We start from the raw sequence: 23,096 nt of genomic DNA on the forward strand, positions 1-23,096 counted from the left end.
GAGGTCCCATAAAAGGCCAATCGCCGCTATTTTGGTACCGATAACATATGCTGCCTTCCTTTCGCTGACTGCTCCCCCTAAGGGATGACGGGAGGAATGGATTGCGGTACCTCCCGAGAAGACCGCCATACTGCTCGTGGGCCAATTGGATTTACGTGCTCCCCTGCTCCGTAGGAGGCTGAAATGAGTGCTCCCTCCCTCCGACGCCGTGAACTGCTGGCGTTGCTACCCCCTTTGGTGTTGCATCAGAAGTTGGAGTAGGGTTTTGAAGAGTCGGTTGCCCACGTGATCGGAGAGTGGATCTTCGTAGGGTGGGGAGAAGGACTGGATGAGAGTGATTCGGCCATATTTTGTCAAAAAGCGAATTCTTGAGCTTCCTCGTCGAAGAAATAACTAGACCGGAACTTTGGTTTAGGACAATGGGTACGTTTCGAAAAAAACCGGAGCCCTCAAATTCTATGGGCCGGGGAGAATTGGCAGGGTAGTGGGAAGTTGACCCCGGACAGGAGGTTGATCCAGCTGCCCCAATTAGAGTGCTGGATTGCATCGCCCTTATCTATGTGTGGGCCCCTATCTATCTATCTGATAAGCTGTACGGAATCATCGAACCCATCGAATAGGAGCTGTCGTCCGACGTAGATATTGGCGACAATCAATTTGAGGGGCCAAATGATGAAACAGGCTTTTCTCGTACTCGCCACAAGCTGATTAATTACGACAACGACTTGAACGCATTCGAGGGCGTAAGCGTTCCAAAATAATGTGCTTATTAGCGAAAGTCCCTCCCAGGTGCCTCGGCATGAGATACGAGTGTGACGAGAATGTATGGCCTTAGATGGGAAGGTCTTTTTCCTTTTCCTGTTGTTCCCGTTGCCTCGGTTGCTCTCGCCGTTGCTGCCATCGTATCACCCGTTGCTTCTATGGCATCATCATAAATCGCGTAATTGTACGAATTGGTTTCACCAACTGCCTGGTTTCCATTTGTAGGCTGCGAGGCCTCCAAGCTGTTGTGATGCTGTCGCTCCCCTCTCACGGAATCGGTAGGCGTGTCGGGGGCCTGTGTAGCGCAATGCCGGAGACGGCGCATAATGGAGATAAAGCAAGGTCGAGCTGGCCGAGAGAGTGCGTGCTTGATACAAGCATGTGTTGGAGCATGTGACGAGGCCCGGCTAGAATCATGAATGAAGAAATGGAGTTTTGAAGGAAGAAGAATCGATCATTTGATAGCCGTGCAATATGGTTGCCGACTCTAATTATGAAGTAGTCTGAACCGAAGATTAGTCACTGGATTGAGTGGAGGTGGAGCTGGGACTCACTAGACTAAAGTGTGGACCTCAGTGTGCCTTATTTCCATCCCTTGTCCCTCCTTTGCCCAATCTGAATATCGATGCACCCCCCAAGCCCCTCTCTATATATGGTTCTGGCGGGGTGTGTTTTCTGCGCGTCACTCCGACTACTGCCCAATGATGTTAGGCCCCCCACCCCTATTGAAGCTGGGGCCCTACTATTCGCGAGGGGTTGGGTGGGAAGCGTGGGAATGGATTGCGTCTGCAGGGCTCCCTGGATTGGATTCCCGTAGTAGAGGATTGTGGGAGGGAGTTCCTCGTGCCAACTATAGTTGAATAGTTTAACAGGGTAAGCGCGGCGAAGCAATAATCCCCCCCACTGGGTATGTTTGATGGGGGGCGGGCGCTGATTCCTCCACATGCGCCGCTTATTTCTCTTTTCTCGACCACATCATTTAAATGGAGATGAAGGATGTGGGTAGAGAAAGGACGTGGGAGTGGAATGGAGGATGTCTTGTCGGTAGCTTGGGATCGTTTGTGCGAAGATGTCTCCGTCATCGTGGCCAGGATGGTATTCAAATTGTGCACCGGATCGACTTGTGCTTTTTCCTGGCCTTTCTATCTATCGCTGGAGGGTGGTATTTTGGCAGATCGTCTTCTCAATGTGCACGGAATCGTCTTGCGTGGATTGAGCGTATAATCGTCTTGCCAGTCTTGTGAAAGGACTGGCTGAGTAGGGTAAGTAGATGAATCCCCCCTCCCCCTGCTCTCTCTGCGCTCCCCCTGCTCTATCTAGTTGCTCGAAAACAAGGAGTGGTTGGCTGTAACTAGTTCCTGTGGAACTAGCTAGTAGATGTAGTTGTGGGAGGGGGGGAGTTTTTTATATCTAATACGTAACACAATAATATATTTGAGGGGGGGGGGGGAGATAAATACGTGATACAGTGGGGGTAGAAGTCGCTGTTGGTGTGGAGTGAGGTTTAGGTTTGGTGGGGCCCGCCAAATCGCCATCGAACGCACCCAGAGTTTTTTTTCCGATCTCTAATAATGATGATGGATGGCCCTACTATCTATAGGCGATCGATCGATGTTGGATTATAGGATCATAGGGGATTCGAACCCCCAACCCGGGTTATATCTGGCGAGGAATCGATCCTCCACCCTATATGCTATGGCTAAAAAGGGCAACCTGCCAATCGAGATAGAAGGGCCGCCAACAACTAGAATCATCGAACTCACCCAGCAGACTAGATCGGCGGCATAATGATGATGGATGGCCCTACTATCGCGGCCGGGGATCGATCGATGTCGGATTTCTTATAGACGTAATACGGCCGACGGCGAATCTCCTTAAATTGGAGCACCACTATAGATAGATCCCACCCACCCGTAATCAACGTGTGTGGGGCCCCGCCCAATTTTGATGGCCTATTGCCATAGTAGGGAGCTTGCTACCCCTTCGACATAGTAGGGGGGGGCATAGTTATGAAGTGGGAGGGAATTTGAGCGAACGTGCCCTGGCGTCTCCTCCTCCCACCCACCCCGGGGGCCCGGGTGGGAGGGGATTATAGGGTGGGGGGGCCCCCCCGGGAGGTAGATAACGTTGAGTTCCCCTGGGCATGAATGTTACGTATAGAATCTTCCAAGAATATGCGGGGAGGGTTTTTTCGGAACTATTCTTTATAACCGTTCCAGAAGAGCTCGAGATTCTATACGTCCCAGAGAATAGTAGGGGGCCCAATTCTATACGTAACATGCCCCACTATAATAGATGGATGATCTTGTTGCTTGCTATAGCAGGGCTCGAATGGGGAAAGGGATTCATCACGGATACGGTCCAATCTAACGTTGCCTACTGCGGAATGCATCGGATGGATGCCCGGTTAGGCCCCTCTGTCTTCAGGCCCCTCTATCTCCATCTAGCAAACAACTGATATGGATATATGTTCGTTCGGTATTAGATGTCGTTTGGACATATGTTCGGTCATAGCCGTTTCTCGACTACATATAGTCGAGGGCCCTATAACTATAACTATAACTATAACTATAACTATAACTATAACTATAACTATAACTATAACTGGAATTAGGGAATTTCTAGAGTTATATAGTAAGGCTCTCGACCGACAGTTCTAAACCCCATATCTAATCATGGTGACCCAACCCGGACTAACCAATGCGGTGCGGCTTCTACCTCCCACCCCTGCTCGACTGACTAAAGAGTAACAGTAACCGCGCCCATTAGAATAGTAGGGCCCCACCCAACAACAACTATTAAGCGCTGGGGTTATAGCCGACCCCAACCAGAGTTATGGCTAGAACCCCAGGGAATAGTTATTGTGGGGGGTTATGTTGATTCCCTCCCCCCCGAGGTTATGGTTGCTCCCCCAGTCTTCACGGCTAAGTTAGATTAGAATAGAATTCCGGGGGACTAGACGGGTGAGTTTCACTGTGTCCCCCCGCTCTATTCCATGAGCATGAGAAGGATCCGATTCCCCGATGTCTCCATCGCACTCCCACCAGCATCACCGGGGTCGACCGAGTGCCAATTGCCCAGGGATATAGGTAGGGGGCTATAAACCGGGTGGGAGGGTGATGGTTGCCATTTCTGGGACCAGCGTCTATCTCTGTAGCCGGTGCTCCATCCCATTCTAATGCCGTTTCTCCAATCCAATTCTGACGGGAATGTTAATGATTGCCACTGCAAATGCCGAGCTGGGTGGGGGGGGCCCCTACAATTCTATGGTAGCGGGTGGGTGGGCCCCTACTATTCTAAGGTAGCTGGTAAGTAAAGTCAACTGCCCCTTGACAGATTATTCGGTAGGGAGGGAAGTGTCTCTTACTCTAGCAGGCTTATTAATTGACGTGGGGAATTCTGGATAGTTCCTTACTCTAGCAGGCGTACATTAATTGGGGTAGGTGGGAAGCAATAGTTCCGGGCAACTAGAATTCCTTATTATAGCTTAGGATTAATTAACTTGCCTTCCTTACTCTAGCAAGTTAATTAATCCTAAGGGAAGCGGGCTAATTAATTGACTGATTAATAAGGAACGGCTAGTTTCCCTCCCGGAACGGCTAGTTTCCCTCCTGGGTGTTCATGGGGGGCATAGTTGTTGTTGGCCCGTCAGAATAGTAGGGCAATTCAACGGCCCAACGTCAGAATAGTAGGGGCCCACCCAAATGCACCAATCAACTACTCAGAAACTGGAGCCGGTCACTCATGTTACGTCTAGAATAGACGACTGATGCGAATAGATAGATAGATGACGAGAAAGGGCATTGGCCTATATCTATAGTTGGGCTCGAGATAGGGCATCCTCTCGCCATCCATTATATACGTGATACGACTGCCCCTGACGACTATAGATATAGGGCGGTTCCTCGATAGACGAGGCCGAGCAGGGTGTAATATGTCTGCACGTGACCAACCACCTTTAGGCTATAGCGAGATGGAAACTCATTGTTTGATCACATCCAATAAGTATCGACTTACACAGCTCCCTATAACCACGAATCCTTTGCCGTCCTTGCAGACAAGTTCACTGCACTTCCCGTGTTTCGGAAGATGACAGCACTGGACAAAAATACCAGAAGCCTGATTCAAGTGTGAATGGGAGGGAGGTAGCTTAAGCTATTGAAAGGTGGGCCCCTACTATTCTATAGGGTTGGCACATTCCAGTGCCGAGATCATACCCATCGAAGATAAATAACGCGTTCGAGCAGCACCTACATTATTGATCCCCTCTTTTCCAAACTATTATTGTTTACCGGCACGCCCTACTATTTTAAGGCATTCGTCTGGTTCATATGACTGGTGAAGCGACCCAACTGCATAGAATAGTAGGGGTCCAAACTAACCCTACCGGCACGCCCTACTATTATAAAGGGCATTCGTCTGGTTCATATGACTGGTGAAGCGACCCCCCTGAAGGCCGGGGAATAATAGAATGACTAGGGGCCGGCACAATAAGGGCGCCATTTTGACACCAAACTTCATCCGGGCCAATTTCTAAACAATTCTAGAAAGGGTGACGAATTATCCCACTATAATGACTATTCTATTCTTTCCAATTTCTAAACAATTATAGACGCGCTCCCCAAACCCTTGGTTTAGCAGTTGAGCTTGTTATGGAGCATGGAAGATCTGGAGTTGGTGATTTCCATGCCTTTGCACCACAACCGGATACTAGAATAGTCGGAATCGATCGGAACGATAACATCGTTAAAGCCGCTATTTGCAGTCTTTGAGAAAATTCCGCTTTATCTGTAGGGGAACGGGCCCCTACTATTCTATGGCCCTACTATTCTAAGGGGGTGGGAGGGATTCTAACTAGAATTCCCGTAACCCGGTAGCCTGCCACTATAGTTAGCCATTCGAGCAGTTCATGCGAGTTAATTAATCAGCTTGCTAGCATAACCCCCCAGCCTCCTCCTCCCACCCCTTTGGTTGGGAATCAGCTTGCTGGGCCCCTACTATTCTAAGGTAGGGCGAATAGTAGGGGGGGGGGTGGGCATGTTACGTATAGAATCGGGGTAGGGGAGAGGGCCAAAACTAACAACTATCGCAGCAGAGCCCTATTTAGAACTCTGGGTGGGACTACCAAATGAATTATCCCACCCCGTTGTTGGGTGAATTAATGGCCATAAAGAAATACTTTGATTTCTGAGTGAGGCGGCAGTAGCATTTTGAGGATGAGAGATAGTGGGGATAGTAGGGAAGGGAATTAAACACTCAACAAGGCCCTACCCCGATTCTATACGTAACATGCCCAACTATAGATAGTAGGGCCTTCCCTTCTCGAATGCTTAGAAAGGTTGGCTCCGCCCCAAGCAAGTCAACCATCAGCTGCTCGCCTCAAATTCTAAGCCCCCCACCCTTCCCAATTGAAAATATCATCCAAACTGGGAACTATGATTCCCTCCCACCCCCTTTTCCGAAGTAGGCATTTTTCCGACTGAACCTACCCAGCCGGGGCTTAATTAATAAGCTTGCTAGCCCTTTAGAATGGTAGGGGTTTTCATAGGGAATCTATAGTTCCGGGAATAGTTGTGGGTGGGAGAACCGGGTGTGCATGAGGGCCCCTACTATTCTAAGGGCCCTACTATTCTAAGGGGAGCAGAGAAAGATGCCGGAAGGTGTTAACTCAACCGGAAGAGGCTTGGGCTCCAACTGGTGCTATTGATGCATTGCCCTCATCCATTTTTGTTCCATCCGAGGGTGGAGAAATCAATGCCCTACTATTTGAAGGGCCATCCGAGAGTGGGTGCCTACGGGGGCTGGACTTGTTTTTGCCCATCCGTAAGGCCCCTACTATTCTATGGGATTAGGACCTTAGAATAGTAGGAGTTTCTCCATCCAGGCAAGGAGAATAACAAATGTGAGAGGCAAGGCCACCCCCTGCTATAACTGTTCACTCATCAGGCCCCGAGCAGTGAAGGATGGAGAGCAGGTCCCCGGTTGGATTGTTCGTTCAACCAGTCGATATTAGTTTATCTGGATGTTTGGACCTCAGTAACTTCCTCAACCAACTGCTAACCTCAGTATCGGAGAGCTCACCTCAGTAAGTAGGAATAGAGCCTCAACCAACAATAATATAATAATAGGGGCCTCAACCAACTGCTAACCTCAGTATCGGAGTCAAGATAGAGCTATCGGAGAATTCAATGAAGGAAGGGTGTGAGATAGGAATGAAGGTCAAGTATCCTAAACAATCTCTTCTCGCCCATCTCGTCAAGTCAATCCATCCAGGGGGTGCTCCACCTCCACAGGCTCTTTCAAACTAGTATACTCGGCCAGAAGGATGTGCCACCGAGGGTGAGGGAAGGAAAGCACCCCCTGCAGGAGGGAGGGAACCCAGGTTATTGTCGGAAGGAAGGCAGGACGGACCAGAGAACAAAGAGTGGACGGACAATAGAAACAAGAAAGAAAGGACGGTGAGGGCAAGGAGTCCCCAGGCTGGAGTTGTCGGTTTGACAGAACTAATCTACCGCCCATACTTTAGCGGCTCCTATTCTGCTCCTCCCACAGGGTGAAGTGAAGGATGGACCGGATATAGTAGTTCCCTTCCCCGGGGGTGAAGGATGGAGAGCTAGTCAGAGGTTGCGAGCCCCCTACTATTCTATGGGGCCGTTGGAAGCTATGGCCCGATATAACGTATGCAATATCAACGAGGGTGGGTACCTTAACTACTCAACGTGAAGGCCTGGGGTGAAGCCTCGATTGAACCAGTTGAGCATCTTCATCTTTACAATCAACTATAGTGACCTGTCCTCACCCCCGATCCACCGATCTGCCCTATCAATTCTATGGCCCTCCCCATCTCCCACCTATAGTTGTTACTTCCTTCCGAACTCCCTTAGAATAGTAGGTCCCGTCGGCATCCATCGATCAGGTTTACTGGGGCCCGCCAACTAATCTACCTCCCTGAAGGGGGGGCCGATGGACCCTAACCGATGGACAGCACGCACCACCTCCTAACCGGAAGGAAGGCACGCGCTCTACAGAGAATGAAGCCCTATAGAATTTGAAGGCATTAGTTAAGAAAGTGAACGGATGGAAGCTCGTCGATCTAGTCGTTGCTGAGCTATAGTGACCTTACCGGAAGCCCCTTAGAATAGTAGGCGTTAGGACCCTACTATTCTAAGGGGTTGAACAAGGCATGCTCCATAATGGCTAGTCGATGGTAACAGCCCCGGCTTCACCCCAACAATAGAATAGTAGGGCTCGATTCTATACGTAACATGAATAATAGAATAATAGGGCCCCCCCCCCCACTATCTATCCTCCACCTGGCCCCCCCTGGGAGGTAGATTATTGTAGGGGCCAACCCTTAATTAATCAGTGCCCTACTATTCTATGGATGCGGCCCCCATAGCCTCCGGGTGGTTGCTTTGGAATCATAGTTCCCCTAGGGAATCCGCCTAAATGGCATTAACCTGCTAGCAACTATAGAAAGGGGGGTTAGATTAATTGCGGGGCGAGACGCCTGCTATCTCGAAGCTAGAATAAGCTAGAATAGGAGGGGCCCACACTCCAGAGAATTTGAGGGAATCAGCCCGCTAGAATAACCTGCTAATGAAATCAAGATATATAACCCTCCCCCTACGGGCGAATCAGCAACTATAATAGCCGGGGGGGCTTATTCTAGCAGGCGAATTAATTAAGAGGGATTGCCCGTTGGGGTGGGTGGGAGGAGACGGGGCGGGAGGTATATAGTTGGAGGTCCCCAGGGTGGGAATTGCCCTACTCTTATAAGGGGTCCGACCATTGTCATTCAGTATAGAAAGAATGGCATGAGCGTCTCCCAACAAGCAAGCATTCGTTTTATAGAAAAAGGAAAATGAGGTGGAGCATTCGAACATCAGTAGTATTGGACAACTATAGTTTAGTTTCCAACTCTAACAGTTTCAATAAGAGCTATTGGGCGTCCATAGTATCTGAGGAAAGCTGGTGTTAGCCCGAATTTGGTGACCCCGAACCACCCGTCATAATAAGCTAAATGGGCAATCCAGTTTTTGAAAGAACGTCTTCTCTTCCGGACCGATCCACCAAACACGATGTTCACGTTACCCAACTCGGCGGCTATTATGGCTTGTTGCGAGCCCTACACCCACTATTCAGAAGATGCGGCTACACCGTTTTTTGGCGAGAATATAGAATTTCCTACTGGCTTATTGTTGCGAGGTAGTGGGCCCCAGCCCAACGGTATGTGGGTGCAATCGGCATGCTTCTCAGTTGAACCTTTCCCCCTCCCGGGGGGTAGAATGGGAACAACCAAGGACCCGAATAAACAAATAGTGATAAAGAGCGCAACAATAAGCAGCAACTATAGATCCCCCCCAACCCAGTAGTAGAAATAAATAGTTCGTTTGGATCCCGCCCACCCCTCCTTCTCCTATCGATTCGATTATGGGCAGATAAGCCGGTATCACTTCGTGAAATTTATCCTCCCCATGCACCACCCCGGCAACCCAAATTAATATCCGTCACATCCCTCATCAACGGGGTCGTCTATTGTTCCGGTTGTTGCCTTAGAATAGTAGGGGCCCTCGGCTTCCGGGTTCAGTATCTCATTATTGGATGGATGGCACAAAAAGGAGGAAGATCAGTATTGGATGGATGGCTGGATAGAAGGAAGGATAGAAGGAGAGTTCCGAAAGGAATAGATTGATTTCCTGGGTTGTGGATCGTAGTTGGGGGAGGAATTCAGGCATTCATGTCCGTTCGAATGGGCGAGAGGGAGAAGCAGCAGTGGGATATGAACGAAAATCCACGGATTCGATGGACAGCGGATAGGATATTAAAGCTTTATAGGCTGGTGGGGACGGACAACCAACTCTTATTTATGAGGCGGGGGAGGGGAGTCGTAGCCGGGTAAGGACGGACCCCTACCATATAATTTGAGGGGCCCCTACGGGCTAGCGAGCTGATTAATTAACTGGCCCTACTATTCTAAAGGCTTCTCGATGGCTTGCTTTCAAATCTGTCAATCGGTTTAGGGGTGGGTGGGAGGCCCCTACGGGAGGGCTCGATTCTAGAACTATTTTAGCAGGAAGAGGGCCCTTACTCTAGCAGGTTAATGTTTACTGGGGGTTTATTAATGAACGCCCCGATGAACTCCTCCCACCCACCCACCCCAACCTTCGTAGGGCCCCTAGGAAACTATAGAAAGGGGGGGCCCGCCCAACTATAGTCCCTCCCAACCCGGGAGGAGTAAAGTTGGGATGGTTCATCGGACCCCTCAAATTCTATGGTAGTCTTCCGGTAGATAACTATTCGCCCCTCGCTCTCCTCCCGGGTGGGTTACGGCCCCCTACTATTCTAGAGAAAGGCCCTTAGAAGAGTAGGGCCCACCCAACCCGCATAGTCGGGGGGTGGGGGGCATAGTCGGGGGGGTTAATGGCATCAGCCTGCTAGCCTTAGAATAGTAGGGGGCGGGAGGGAATAGTTGTTGGTGGGTGGCCCTACTATTCTATGGGTGGCAGCAGGGTGATAATTTATTTAGCAGGAGCTTGTTCCATCGGCCCCATGCCTATAGATTGGGATGATCGATTCGGACGGCGGTACAAGCCTTATGCCCATCCGGAAAGGTTGCCCGGATAGGAGAGATAGCCTCCACACGATGAAATGCTGTCAAGAAACAGATAGGTAGCTTCTAATTCGCCCCTACAATTTTATGGTAGTTCCGGGTTGGGTGGGCCCCTCTCCTATCTATCCAAGTTGACTCGAGAAACTAGAAACTTTTGAGAGCGACGCTCGACCGACGGGCAAGCTCTTAAGCCTCAGCAGCCGGAGAGAGCTTTGATGCGAATGACTCCACCATAGACGGGGTGGGGGGGAATGGTAGGGCGAAGGCGGGATGGGGCCCCCTCCGGCACTCTAGTTGGGAGACTCAACCGAACCCGATGAATAATATTTTGATTGAACTTCTGGCGCATGAGGGCTAGGCTCTCTAAATGGGTTAAGGGGTGAGTGGGCCGATTAGTCACTTTTCCAGCTATATCCAACAGGGAAAAGAGCCCCTACTATTCTATGGGCAAAAGAGCCCCCATTGTAATTCTAGCTCGGGAGTCGACTATATAAAAAAAGTAGCCCTATCTATGGCTAAAGACTACAGGGAAATCGAACCCCAACCCCACTATTATAGGAAGGGGGGGCTTTCTCATCTACCTAAATGGGAAATCTAACTATCCTCCTCCGCCCCCTCCCTCGAGGGACTACGAGGGAAGGGGGGGCGCAGGCAATAAGACAAACCCAACTATTCTTTCATCCCAACCTGAAACAACTATAGATAGAATCTTTCATCCCAACCTTCAATTTGAATACGTAATATACCCCCCGCCCTTGAGTTAAGGTGTTATTCTCATATACCCGGGGGCTTGCTCCCTAACTTAGCTTCCTTCCTAGAGTTCCAACTCCTTCGTGTTACCCCCGGCGCCATCCGTCGAGAATAAATCCAATCGCCCCCGGCGCCCCAATAAATAGAGTAAAGGGCCTCAACAATTATCACCCTTTGCTTCATCAGAATAATCAACAATTATTACCCTGCTTCCCTTAGAATAGTAGGGGCAACCCTTAGAATAGTAGGGGCCACCCAGAATAATGGCAGTGTGCATTCATGGGGCCCCTACAATAATAGACCTCCCGGCCCGTAGGGGCCGTTGCTAGAATAAGGAGGGTAGATTAATTGGTGGGAGGATTCTAGCGGGGATCAGATCGATTCCACCTGACTTGTTAACGATTCGACTCCACCTTACTCGATTCAATAGTTGGATGGCCGGTGATCATAACATGGGTTGGGCCCTCTAGATAGTAGGGACGAGGAATGAATTGTATCAATACCCCTGAAGACTGGGTTGGAGCTGGAGGATGAACGGTTATATGGAATCAATAGATTGCCTGGACTGACTAAACCTGCCTTGCCCCGGCAGCCCCTACAATTTTGATGGCGATTGGGTGGGTGGGGGGGAATTATGGATAGTAGGGGTGGGTGGCAATAGAGTAGAGCTCGGAGAGAAGGTATAGGGCCGGGAAGGGCCCCTACAATTCTATGGGCCTTTCGGTTGAATAATTATTCATTCATTCATGAATCGATAGAATTTGTATCGGTGCTGCGATAGCGGTTAACCGATTCTATACGTAATACGCCTACTATCTTTCTGGGCCCCCGCCCCTAACGTCGATCATTCGTCTGGGTCATATGACTGGCAAAGTGACCCAACTCCCCCCAGATTCTATACGTAACATGCCCCGATAGTTGATAGTTGGCATGTTACGTATATAATCTGGCAATTTTGATTAGCAACTAGAATCCCCCCCCCACCCCGCCCTATTCTATGCCCCTACTATTCGGCTGGGGGGTCAGTTCACCAGTCATATGAGCGACTCTAATGATCGACTCAAGGTAGGGTGGCGGAAGGGCCCCGCCCTATTCTATGCCCCTACTATTCGCCGGGGGGTCACGATAATAGAAACCTCTTGATGGCATCAGCTTGCTAGAATAGGGGGGGCAGTCATATTCGCCAAACTTTTGAATAGTTGATATTGATCTCTCATCGATCTCTTATCGATCTCTTATCAATCTCTCTTCCCATTGTTCTGAGTACAGATCGGGGAGGATGGGTGGTCGAATAGTAGGGTGAAAAGGTGAATGATAGTTGGCATGTTACGTATAGAATCGAGAAACGGGTCAAACGAAAGAACTCGACGTTCGACTCAATTGAATCGAGCTGGAATCTCGAATTCAAAAAAGAAACTGGCGAATAGTAGGGCATAATTTGCCGGGGGGTAAGGGTTCTCGCCCTATTGATTGTTGGGGAAACTCCATTTAGTTAGAAGCCGCCTTATGCCGGGAAGTTCCATTTAAATAGAACCATTATCTATCGGAGCTTGTTTCATTAAGATCCTTCCAATCTTCCGGCATCGTGTTGTTTCAAATTGATAGATAAGGGATAGGGCATCTAGAAAATCTTAATTTATATAACGAAGGTCAGGATCTCGATCTCGTCCTGGATCTCTATCTCGAACATCAGATTTGATCAGAATCACGAGCATCTAGTTAGGGCATTCATGCCACTACTGAACCTGGGCCTGGAACTGGGCGAAGAGCTAGTAGGGATGGAACTTAAACAACTGCTGCTTAATCTATCTCCGATAGTTCTAAAATAGAGAACTTCCAGCTTCATGAAGTAGGGCCTAACCATTTCGTCAACTACCTTCCTCCCTCTCCCTCTATAGTAGTGTTAAGAGGTGCTAGATTTGTTTCAGTGCAGGTCAAGCTCAGTACTAGCTTACTAGAGAGCTCATAGAGGTGGGAAAGAGCGCTTACTAGCCATGGTGGTAAGTGTCCCTGGGTTAAGCAAACAAAAAGGAATCTATCGCGGTACCAAGCCCTGGAATAGCTCTGTTCTGAGTGTATAGATGCGGGTAGGAGTGCCTACTAGCCCCGTTAGGAGTGTACGGCCGGTCAGGAAGTCAATTGATCTCTTTAGAGTGAGTACTAGCCCTGAAAGGAGTGGGGAATAGCTCCGGGTGAATAGAGTTGGGTAAAGCTGTCGAGGATCCTCATGTGAGTCGGTCTTATTACTTATAGATATGGCATGGATGTGGAATAAGTGGGCGCCGCCTCTTGTCCCCTTCATGAACGATAAAGGGTGAAAGGTGCCAATGCCACCAGTATGAAAAGGTGAACTACCTGATCTCGGTAACATGAGATGCAAACTTTCCGGAACCCCTACTATTCTAATGGGCCCCGGTTCGAATGAACAGCGGGCACGAACGGCATTTATGCATAACCAGTGAGCGACAGCGAACTCACTAGCCACCCGACTGCTGCCGGCTTCCCCTACGGGGGGGCCTTCTGCCGTCCCTACGGCGCTGGGGGAGAGTGGCCGAGTGGTTTAAAGCGACAGACTGTAAATCTGTTGGAGGTTTTCTACGTAGGTCCGAATCCCGCCTCTCCCATACCCATAGATGTGTGTGTGTTCCAATGATGCCCCCCCCTATTCCATAGTTCCCCCCGGCTAGATAGTAGGGCCTATGCGTAACCCCCAACTATAGGGCTCCGCAGGCTAATGAATTGACGTGGGGGGGGGCAACGGCTATATCCACCTGCCATAGTAGATTATTGTGCCGGGGCCCTCCCTAGAGTTCCCTATGAACACCCGGGAAGATAGCCGTTGCTAGCCTCTCACCCACCCTGCATTGGGGGGCATAGTTGCTATAGGCGGATCACTTGAATGAAAGAAACTCGTTTTCTGCTCAACCCAATCACAGGCCGCTCTCCCGTAGCCGCCCTCCCCCCTGATTCCTGGTCGTCCCCATATTCGATTCCATGTATTTACTCATAGTATCGTCGCCCTTGCTCGGTAGTCCCGTAGCGGGTGCTTTCGGACGTTTTCCAGGTTCAGAAGGAACCGCCATAGTAACCACCACGTGCGTTTCATCATCTCCTATCTCATCCTTGACTGCTTCTCATGAGGTCGCACCGGGAGCTAGTGCTCGCTATCCGAAAATTGCTCCATGGATCTCATCCGAAATGTTTGATGCTTCTTGGGGCTCCTTTGGCGACCGTGAAGTCACCGGAACGAGTAGATAGTAGATGGATGTGCACCGCTCTTCATTCGCAGTTGCTCCGCAACGATATCTATACGTAAGCCCGACTCGCTCTATGGAACTGGGGCACCATAGCATGTCGGGAAGAAGGGGGGGACATACGGGACAACCCCTCTGTTTCTTGCCCCTTCCGATACACAGTTGAGGGGATCACGAACGCTACAGGTGTGGGAGCCCATCGGTCCGAAGGTCATTTATGCGCTCTACTGATTGACAATTGACACGTGCCCTCTCCCTCGTCCTATCTTAGAGTGCCCCCCCCCTCCACCTCGTGGGATAGGTGGATAGTTTAGATGGTTTGGATAGGAAGGATGGGGGCACTCACTGGATAGTTTGGATGGGGCTTGCAAAAATGCGAGGTCATTTATGGATGCCCCCCCCCACCCCCCCCGGCACTATAGCCCCCCCACTAGAGTGCCGGGTAGCCCTACCCCCCACCCCATTATAGCTAAACTATAGCTAGAATTCCGTGTGTGGGAAAGCAGCAGGGTGGGGGGCTCAAGTATCACCCTGCAGCAATAATGGCAGAATTGAGGAGGTAGACCGGAGGGCCCCCACTATAGATAGGCAGAGGTAGGGGCGGGGTGGATAGGGGCCCCAGCCGATAGGAAGGATAGGGCCCTATCCAAACTGCCCGCTTCTATAGTAGGGGGCCCCTACTATAGAAGCGGGGGGGGTCGGCCGAGCGCCTAAAGGCCAGGGCTAAGGCGCCTCGCATATGGGTAGCAAGGGGGCTCTTATGCCGGGCCGAGAAAGATGAGGCCAAGAGTAGCACACCACTTCGCACCTCTGTATCGGCGCCCAGGGGGCTGGAAGAGTCGGTGGAACCGGTGAACCACGCATGAGTCGCTGGTTGCGTGGGGCAGAGGGCTCGTAGTACCCCAACTATTGATCGATCTACGATCTAGTCCCTTAGCGCTCTATTGATTGGGAGAGGGGCCTATCGCTCTCCCAATGCAGGCCGTTGGTCGAGGGCGGCTATCTCTATATATAGTTGGCCGGTTCCACCCTCGACCGTAGCGAAGATCAGCGGCGTAGGGGGAGAAGGGGCCCGAGTCGGCAGATGCCGTACACTTGATTGGCCCGGCCCCCACCCACCCCACTATAGCCCCCCCCCACCCCCCTATAAGAGTTGAGTTATAGTAGGGCCCCGCCCTACCTCTATCCTGTTTTCAGGCCCCTATCCTCGTTCAATAGGGCCCTGGGGCCCCTACCCCTACTATTAGAAAGGGTAAAGGCCCTCTCCTCGGTTATTCTAGCAGGCTAATGCCATAAGGGTGGGGGGAGGAATAGTGGGGGTTCAATAGGGCTAAACTAGAACTAAACGCCAACTATAGTAGGGGGGTGGGGGGGGGAGAGTAGGGCGCCGCCAGCCATAATATCAATCAAGTTGGTGAGCCGTGTGATGGGAGACCTCCCCGCACGGTTCGGAGAGCACTTACTTCAATTCGAGTGGGGTGCACCACCGCATCGACCATGGGTAACAGAGCTCGCTCGATTCGGTTCGACCCGGAATTCACTTTCGACCCTGTGTTTGATAGCCCGACCGTAGTTATGTTAATCGCGGTTACATTCGTAAGTAGCTCGGTCCATCTCTATTCCATTTCCTATATGTCCGAGGATCCACATAGCCCTCGATTTATGTGTTATTCATCCATTTCCACTTTCTTCATGCTCATGTCGGTTACCGGGGATAACTCGATTCAATTATTCCCGGGATGGGAGGGAGTAGGTCTCGCTTCCTATTTGCTAATCAATTTTCGGTTCACACGACTTCAGGCGGATAAAGCAGCTATCAAAGCTATGCTTGTCAATCGAGTAGGTGATTTCGGATTAGCTCTCGGGATTTTGGGTCGTTTCACTCTCTTTCAAACAGTAGACTCCTCGACCATTTTTGCTCGTGCTAGTGCCTTTTCCGAACCCCACAATTCTTTCATCTTCTGCAATGTGAGATTTCATGCCATAACTGTGATTTGTATCTCACTCTCTATTGGTGCTGTTGGAAAATCCGCACAGATAGGATTGCATACTCGGTTACCCGATGCGATGGAGGGTCCCACTCCAGTATCCGCTTTGATTCATGCAGCTACTACGGCAACAGCAGGCGTTTCCATGATAGCGAGGTGCTCCCCTCCATTTGAATACCCACCCACGGCGTTATCTACGATTGCTTTTGCAGGGGCTATGACGTCATCCTCCGCGGCAACCACTGGAATATTACAGAACGATCTGAAGAGGGTCATAGCTTATTCAACCCGCAGTCAATTAGGGTATATGATCTTTGCTTGCGGCATTCCCAACTATTCGGTTAGCGTCTTTCACTTAATGAATCACGCGTTTTCCAAGGCATTACCATCCTCGAGTGCAGGTTCGGTGATTCATGCCATGTCGGATGAGCAAGATATGCGCAAGATGGGGGGGCTTGCTTCCTCGTTACCCTTGACCTACGCCATGATGCTCATAGGCAGCCCATCCCCAATTGGATTTCCTTTTCTAACTGGATTTTATTCCAAAGATGTGATCTCGGAGCTCGCTTACACCAAATATACCATCAGTGGGAACTTCGCTTTCTGGTTGGGAAGTGTCCCTGTCTTTTCCACTTCTCACTACTCTTTCCGTTCGCTTTTTCTGACATTTCTAGCACCAACTAATCCATTCGGGCGAGACATCTTACGATGTCATGATGCGCCCATTCCTATGGCCATTCCTTTAATCGCTCTGGCTTTCGGGAGTCTTTCTGTAGGATACTTGGCCAAAGTGTGACCCGTTAGCCCATAAGTACTGTGACAAAGCGGCTGTTGCTCACCCAACACGATCGTACGAGGCACCCACAAGAAAAAAGAAGGGCCGGGGTGAACAAGAATTGGGGATTGGATGCGGGCGAAATTCCCGCCAATGGCTGAGATGCTCAGTCGACTCTCGAAACCTTTGGCGATTCACGCACGAGTGAGCAGAAAAGGGAAGGGGAAAGAGGCCCTGGTGAACGCAATCAGTTAACAGGTGTAAGCTTTGCCGCTTGCCCGACAGTATTCAGTACTGACCACACTGAGGGACAGGCCCTAAAGCGAAGGACGGGAACGTGGGTGGCAGTGCGTTCCAATTTTTGGCCTTGCACCGAACATCCAATGGACCATGGACTAAACGGCCACTGTCTGAAAGGACTATGTCCAGGTCGTTCCGCCCCCACAAGGTACATCCCGCGCCTATGGGCCGCTATAACTATCCAAGAAGACACTCGGAACTGGAAGGAGACAAAAACCCGGTGGACCGCCGAGCTGCAAGTCGACACGCATGCACAGGAGCAGGATTCCCCAAGAAGCAAGGGTCGCGGGTGGCCAAGAGGGCCCACTTGGAGACTCGGGATCTCAGCAGGCCTATCTAGAGTAGGGGCCGAAGCTTAGTAAGTTTCGTTCTGAGTCGGTAGGCTCGTGATAGATAATACCCTCAGTGTCCATTCGTTCCTGCATGTGTACTCCGCCACTCCTTTTCGGGAATACCGCCAGAGGCCAAATAAAGAAGTATCAGTATCGGCCATCGCCCCGGGGGGCCTAGAGCCAAGCCATCATTTTCATGTTATCGAGAACGTGCCAGGAACAACTAGAGATAGTGCGGCATGCGATCGTACTCAGCTGCCCTACTAGAACTACTAACTAGCTAACTATTAAGGGGTGGGGGGAGTTGCGAAAAACCAATACATCCAACACCTACTGATTCAGAGCGTAACCCCTACTCAATCAACATCTGCTGCGTTGGCAATAGAAAAGAACTGGCGCTTCTTCCTCCTAATGGCATCAGTCCCAGCCGCCTCCTCCTGCCATAATAGAAAATAGGGGCCCACCCCGCCGGCTAGAATGGTAGGGGGGGCGAGCCGTTCATTAATGACGTGCCCTAGGGGTGGGTGGGAGGCGGAGGCTATGGATGCGGCACATTAATGCGGTCCCATAGAAAACTATACTAGCAACCCAATTCTAGCTATAGTTGGGCGAGCCGGCCCCATAGAATTGTAGGGGCTCAGCTTGCAATTCTAGAATACGCTAGAATACGCTAGAATAAGCTAGAATGAGCTAGAATAAGGATTTATCAACCTCTTCAATAAGCATTTATCAGTGCCCTACTGTTCTAAGGATTCGCCTGCTAAAATAGTTGTTCTAGAATCGCCCGTCTCCTCCCACCCGGGCCCCACAATTGAATCTGAGGGGGGGCTGCATCGGGGGCTAGAATAAGCAAGATAGAAACCCTCTTTATTAATCTAGCAGGGAATAAGCAATAGATAGATAGATCCCTCCCCCCTACTATCTAAAGGGCTAGCAGGCTAATGCCATTAATGAACCGGTTACTATATTTGCTTATTCTAGCTTATTCTAGCTTATTCTAGCTCGATTTTAGCAACGGCACGAGGGAACCTCCCCACCTCTCTACTATCGGTGAGGGCAGGTTTATTAATGAACGGATATAGTTATTTACTGAGGCCCTACAATTCTATGGGGGCCGGGGTATAGTTATGAACTGAGGCCCCCGGGCGGGGCGGATTAATGAACTGATTAATGGCAGAGGTAGATTAACTTAGGGAATTCCCCTACTATTCTATGGCGGCCCTGGCGAATAGTAGTTAGTTGGGTATGCTTTCCTCTGGTAGATGGGGTTAGGCGAGTATAGACTGTAGGTAGGAAGCTATCCTCTGCTATGGCTGGGTTTGGCCTTGCCTTCCGCAATAATCCTTCCCAGCGAGAAATGCCGAACCTGTTCTCTAGGTCTCATCTATCCCTCGATCCCTGGGAGCGAGAAAGCCCACCCTGGCGTCTCTCTATCTAGCTTTCATCTATCCTTCCATCCGTCCATCCATCCATGCCTGCGAGAAACCGATGAACCCTGGCCTCTCTGTCTGTAGCTGTCATCCCTGCACTAGCCATCCGTCCATCTCTGTAATAGCACCCCCTTCCCTTCTGCTATCATCCATCCCTGGCAGCTGGCATCGATGCCGCCCCCTCCCTTCCGGTATAATCAATCCATCCCAATTATAGGCTGGCCATGAGTATATAGTCCTTTTCCTCTATTCGATCTAGCTAATGGGCTCTATCTGGAGATATATAGCTAAGCCCAGCTAATGAGATTGGGGCGGTCCCCAGCGCCCCGGCCCGGCCGGCAGATAGATATATAGGGGAGGGCCGCCCGGATGGATATTAATGGCTGCCAGCATGGAGGGCTGAGCGCTAGAGGACAGGGGGCCCGGTGGACAGAACCCCCACAGGGGTGGGTGGGGGGAGATAGAAGGGGCCGGAGATAGTAGAAGTTGTAGATTCTAGGAGGGCCCCCCCTCTCTATATAGTTCTCTATCTGGTTAGTGTAACTTGAACTCCCCATAGTGTGCCCGGGGGTTGGGGAGAAGGGGCTCTATCTTGGGAACAACCCGCCCTATATCTCTATCTCTTGGCCCTTCCAATCTCTGTTGTGGTGTTTGGTGTGGATCTGTGCAATGGGCTTCCTTGTATCTCCATCCATCCATCCGCTAGAAGGTATCTATCTCGCGGCACCGGGCACCCCCCGCCCCCCCCATATAGTTGTCAACATCCCCCTTCCTGGCCTATATCCATGATCCCTCCATGCTGGCATCTAAGTATCTCTCTCTGTATCCACCAATGGTATCTGGATCTTGGCACCCTGAGTTCTATCCAGGACTAGTGTCTAGCCCTCGCCCCAACAACTAATCTACCTCCGGATTAATCTAGCAGGGCCCATAGAATTGTAGGGGGCAGGGGGGGCTGGAAATCTATCTCCTTGGGAGTGTGGCTTGGGGCCCGAAGCATGCTCTCCTGGTGGTTGTCGGTTCGGGCAATGTATCCGAGAATGTTTGTCCGTTGGGTCCCCTGGCTGCTCTCGATGGTTTTCAGGTTGCTTGGGCTGGGTCCAATCCCTGAGTAGCCTGTGCGTAATGGGTCCGACCCGGCGTTGATTCTATACTATCCATGCCCGGTGGTAGTGTTGGTGTTGGTGCGTTGGCCGACCGGGCCCCTACTATATATGTTGGCGAAGCCCCTCCATCCCGGTAGCGGCATTGGTGTGGATAGGGAAATGTGTCTCTTCTCGGCTTTATTGAGCATGTTGGATCTTCTAGAGGTTGCGGGTCGGTTGGGGAACCGCGAATGTGATAGTGCCCCCTTCCCTGCCGAATCTCTGTAATAGCGCCCCCTTGCCTCTAGGTATCATCCATCCCCCCATCCATGCCTCGTGGGTTCCGTGCCGACCCCGGCCTCTAGCAATCATCCGTGCATCCCAATTATAGGCTGGCCATGCCGACCCCGGCGTCTAGCCATCATGATCCACTAGGCTTCTATCCACCTGCCTGTATATAGATATAGATCTGATATTTCTTTATCAAATGGGCACCAACGATAACCTCTATATCCTATCTTTGTCAAATGGGCACCAATCAGCTATCTATCTGTGTCGAATGGGGACCAAGGAGATATATATATATATATATATAGGTAAGATCCCCCTGGCCCCTAACTATAGCCCTTTCAAAAATAGCCGGTTCATCGGGAATAGAAATACTTGAAAGGAGCATCTTTCTGCGGTTGGCAGGCTGCCTTCTATAGGTTACAGCTTTTCCTCTATCTGGATCCATCCAATAGAAGGTATCTATCGTTCCCGAATGGGCACCAACCGGATAGCAATATAGGAAACATTCCCCTGGCCTATATCCAGCATCCCCCTGGCGTATATGCGGTTGGGGGATGGCTGTATCTATAGGGTAGTATTAGTGTTGGTTCTGGCCCCCGCGCACGCACCCTGGCCCCTCTCCATAATCCCTGGATGCTGGCATCTATCTTTCTCCGTGCATCCACCAATTGTATCTGGCTCTTGGCACCCTGAGTTCTATCCAGCAATCATCGAACTATAGGGCGGATAAGCCTTCAAAATAGCCGAAGCCCCCCTATAGAAAATGTTTTGGGTGGGAGGATGGAACACCCCTCTTTTCAAAGTCTGGCTCATATTACTGCCGCGGGGCAATCTATAGTTAATTAATCAGTTCATGCGAGCCGTTCATTAATAAGCCAATTCAGGGAGGGAACTATAGTGGGGAATTCTAGTTCGGCACTCATCGATCAAAACCAAGCCAAGTTACTCTAGTCGCCATACGACGGCATACTACTGTGTAGTGTCAATAGTCGCCCATACCAATTATTCCCAGACCAGAAGCCAATTCTTCCCAGGAGCGAGCCCTACTCTATGGAAAGGGGGGGTGGGGCCCCAACTATAGTTCGCTCGCCCCAATGCAGGGTGGGTGGGAGGCTAATGTTGGTGGGTGGGAGGCCCTTTTGTTCTGGCGATTGGTATAAATGAGAGGGGCTCGGCCACCTATTGGTTCTTGTCGTCCTTGATGCATTAACCGAACCGGGCGGTCCGGATCATAGACATCGTAGTTGAGTTCTCCGTTGTGAAAGAAGTTGTTCCCCGGTGATCCAGAGCATAACCTAACAGCTGCTCTACCCAACAGCTCTAGACATGGAGTATTTCGCGCGCGTTGGACGCCAGGAATCGAAGACATATTCGTTCACCAGCCCGCACAATCTCACCGGTGATTGTGCGGGTGGGTGGGAAACTATAGTTATTTCTAGAGTAGTTGTTCGCGAACCGAGATCCCGTGCAGAATGATCATGGGAAAGGGAGGGCGAGTAGATACAATACACTTTGACGACCTGAGAATGAACCGGGGGCAGGGCATCAATCGGAAACATGAGTGAATGAGAGATGGGTTGGGTGCTCGTCAATCCGGGAATGAATGTTACAACAGGAGCTCGTCCACCAAGTGCTTCAGTGCGCCCATCGCGAATAGTAGGGCCCAGCCCCCCCCCACCCCCCCCAATAATAAGCCTATTGCCATGGTAGGGGCCCCTACCATTCTATAGGGGGGCCCTACACTATTGCTTCCCTACACTATTGCTTCCTTATTCCCCTACGAAGGTTGGGGTGGGTGGGTGGGAGGAGACGGGCCAGCCCCCTACTATTCTAAGGCTCGATTCACCCCACCAGCGCCTATTGTTTCTATAGGCATGCTGTTGGTCTCTACGATCACTAGCGGCCTGTTGCTGGTCTCACTCTCCTGCTGGGGAACCGAGACAGACTAATGCGAACCGTCTCTACTCTACCTCAACTCACTAGTTTCGGCCCAATGCCGATCACGCGTAAAGGACGAAAGTACCTCTAGGGAGAGCTATGTGTTCGGGCACTATGGCTGAGAGCGACTGCATTGATGAATGGCTGAGGACCAATGAGACCAGACCGTAAGGTCCTGTAGGTTGCATTCCCCCAAGGAACCTTACGTGCTTGCCGTATCTCCCCAGGATCTAGCAGATCTGCCCGTGCGGAATAGAGGGGGCCCACCCGCACGTAATGGGATCCATCAGCTATGATGCCGAATCTCCGGCGGTAATGTTACCGTCTATTAATTCATCACGGATGACCCCGCACCAGTTTTCCACTCTTCACAACCCCCACGTCAGTCGGGGGGGGGGACTATCTACCCGGCACTATAGCTACCATAGAATTGTAGGGGAAGAATAGAATAATAGGGCACCCAGATTATATACGTAACATGCCCCCCCACCCCTTTGTAGTTCTAGTAGGGCCCCTTCCCATTTTACCAACGCCATCTCCGGATAGAAAGATAGTTTTGAAATGGAGTTTCCCCGGGC

At 50.7% G+C, this 23,096-nt stretch overlaps 1 protein-coding gene across 1 annotated transcript; it reads left to right on the forward strand.

Moving 5' to 3' along the window:
• Positions 1–12,309: 12,309 nt before the first annotated feature.
• Positions 12,310–17,849, forward strand: LOC131066026 (NADH-ubiquinone oxidoreductase chain 5). Its single transcript, XM_058000705.2, has 2 exons — positions 12,310–14,348; positions 15,932–17,849. The coding sequence occupies exons 1-2, from the start codon at positions 14,120–14,122 to the stop codon at positions 17,161–17,163; spliced, it is 1,461 nt and encodes a 486-aa protein (XP_057856688.1). The 5' UTR covers positions 12,310–14,119; the 3' UTR covers positions 17,164–17,849.
• The last annotated feature ends 5,247 nt before the right edge of the window (positions 17,850–23,096 follow it).

The sequence above is a fragment of the Cryptomeria japonica genome, unplaced genomic scaffold (assembly GCF_030272615.1).
Source record: "Cryptomeria japonica unplaced genomic scaffold, Sugi_1.0 HiC_scaffold_22, whole genome shotgun sequence".
NCBI lineage: Eukaryota > Viridiplantae > Streptophyta > Pinopsida > Cupressales > Cupressaceae > Cryptomeria > Cryptomeria japonica.

Excerpts from the sequence above, each read along its gene's own strand:
- LOC131066026 (XM_058000705.2), top strand. The coding sequence starts at position 14,120 with ATGTATTTACTCATAGTATCGTCGCCCTTGCTCGGTAGTCCCGTAGCG. Across the intron at positions 14,349-15,931 it reads TGATGCTTCTTGGGGCTCCT|TGTTTGATAGCCCGACCGTA; the intron begins TTGGCGACCGTG and ends CTTTCGACCCTG.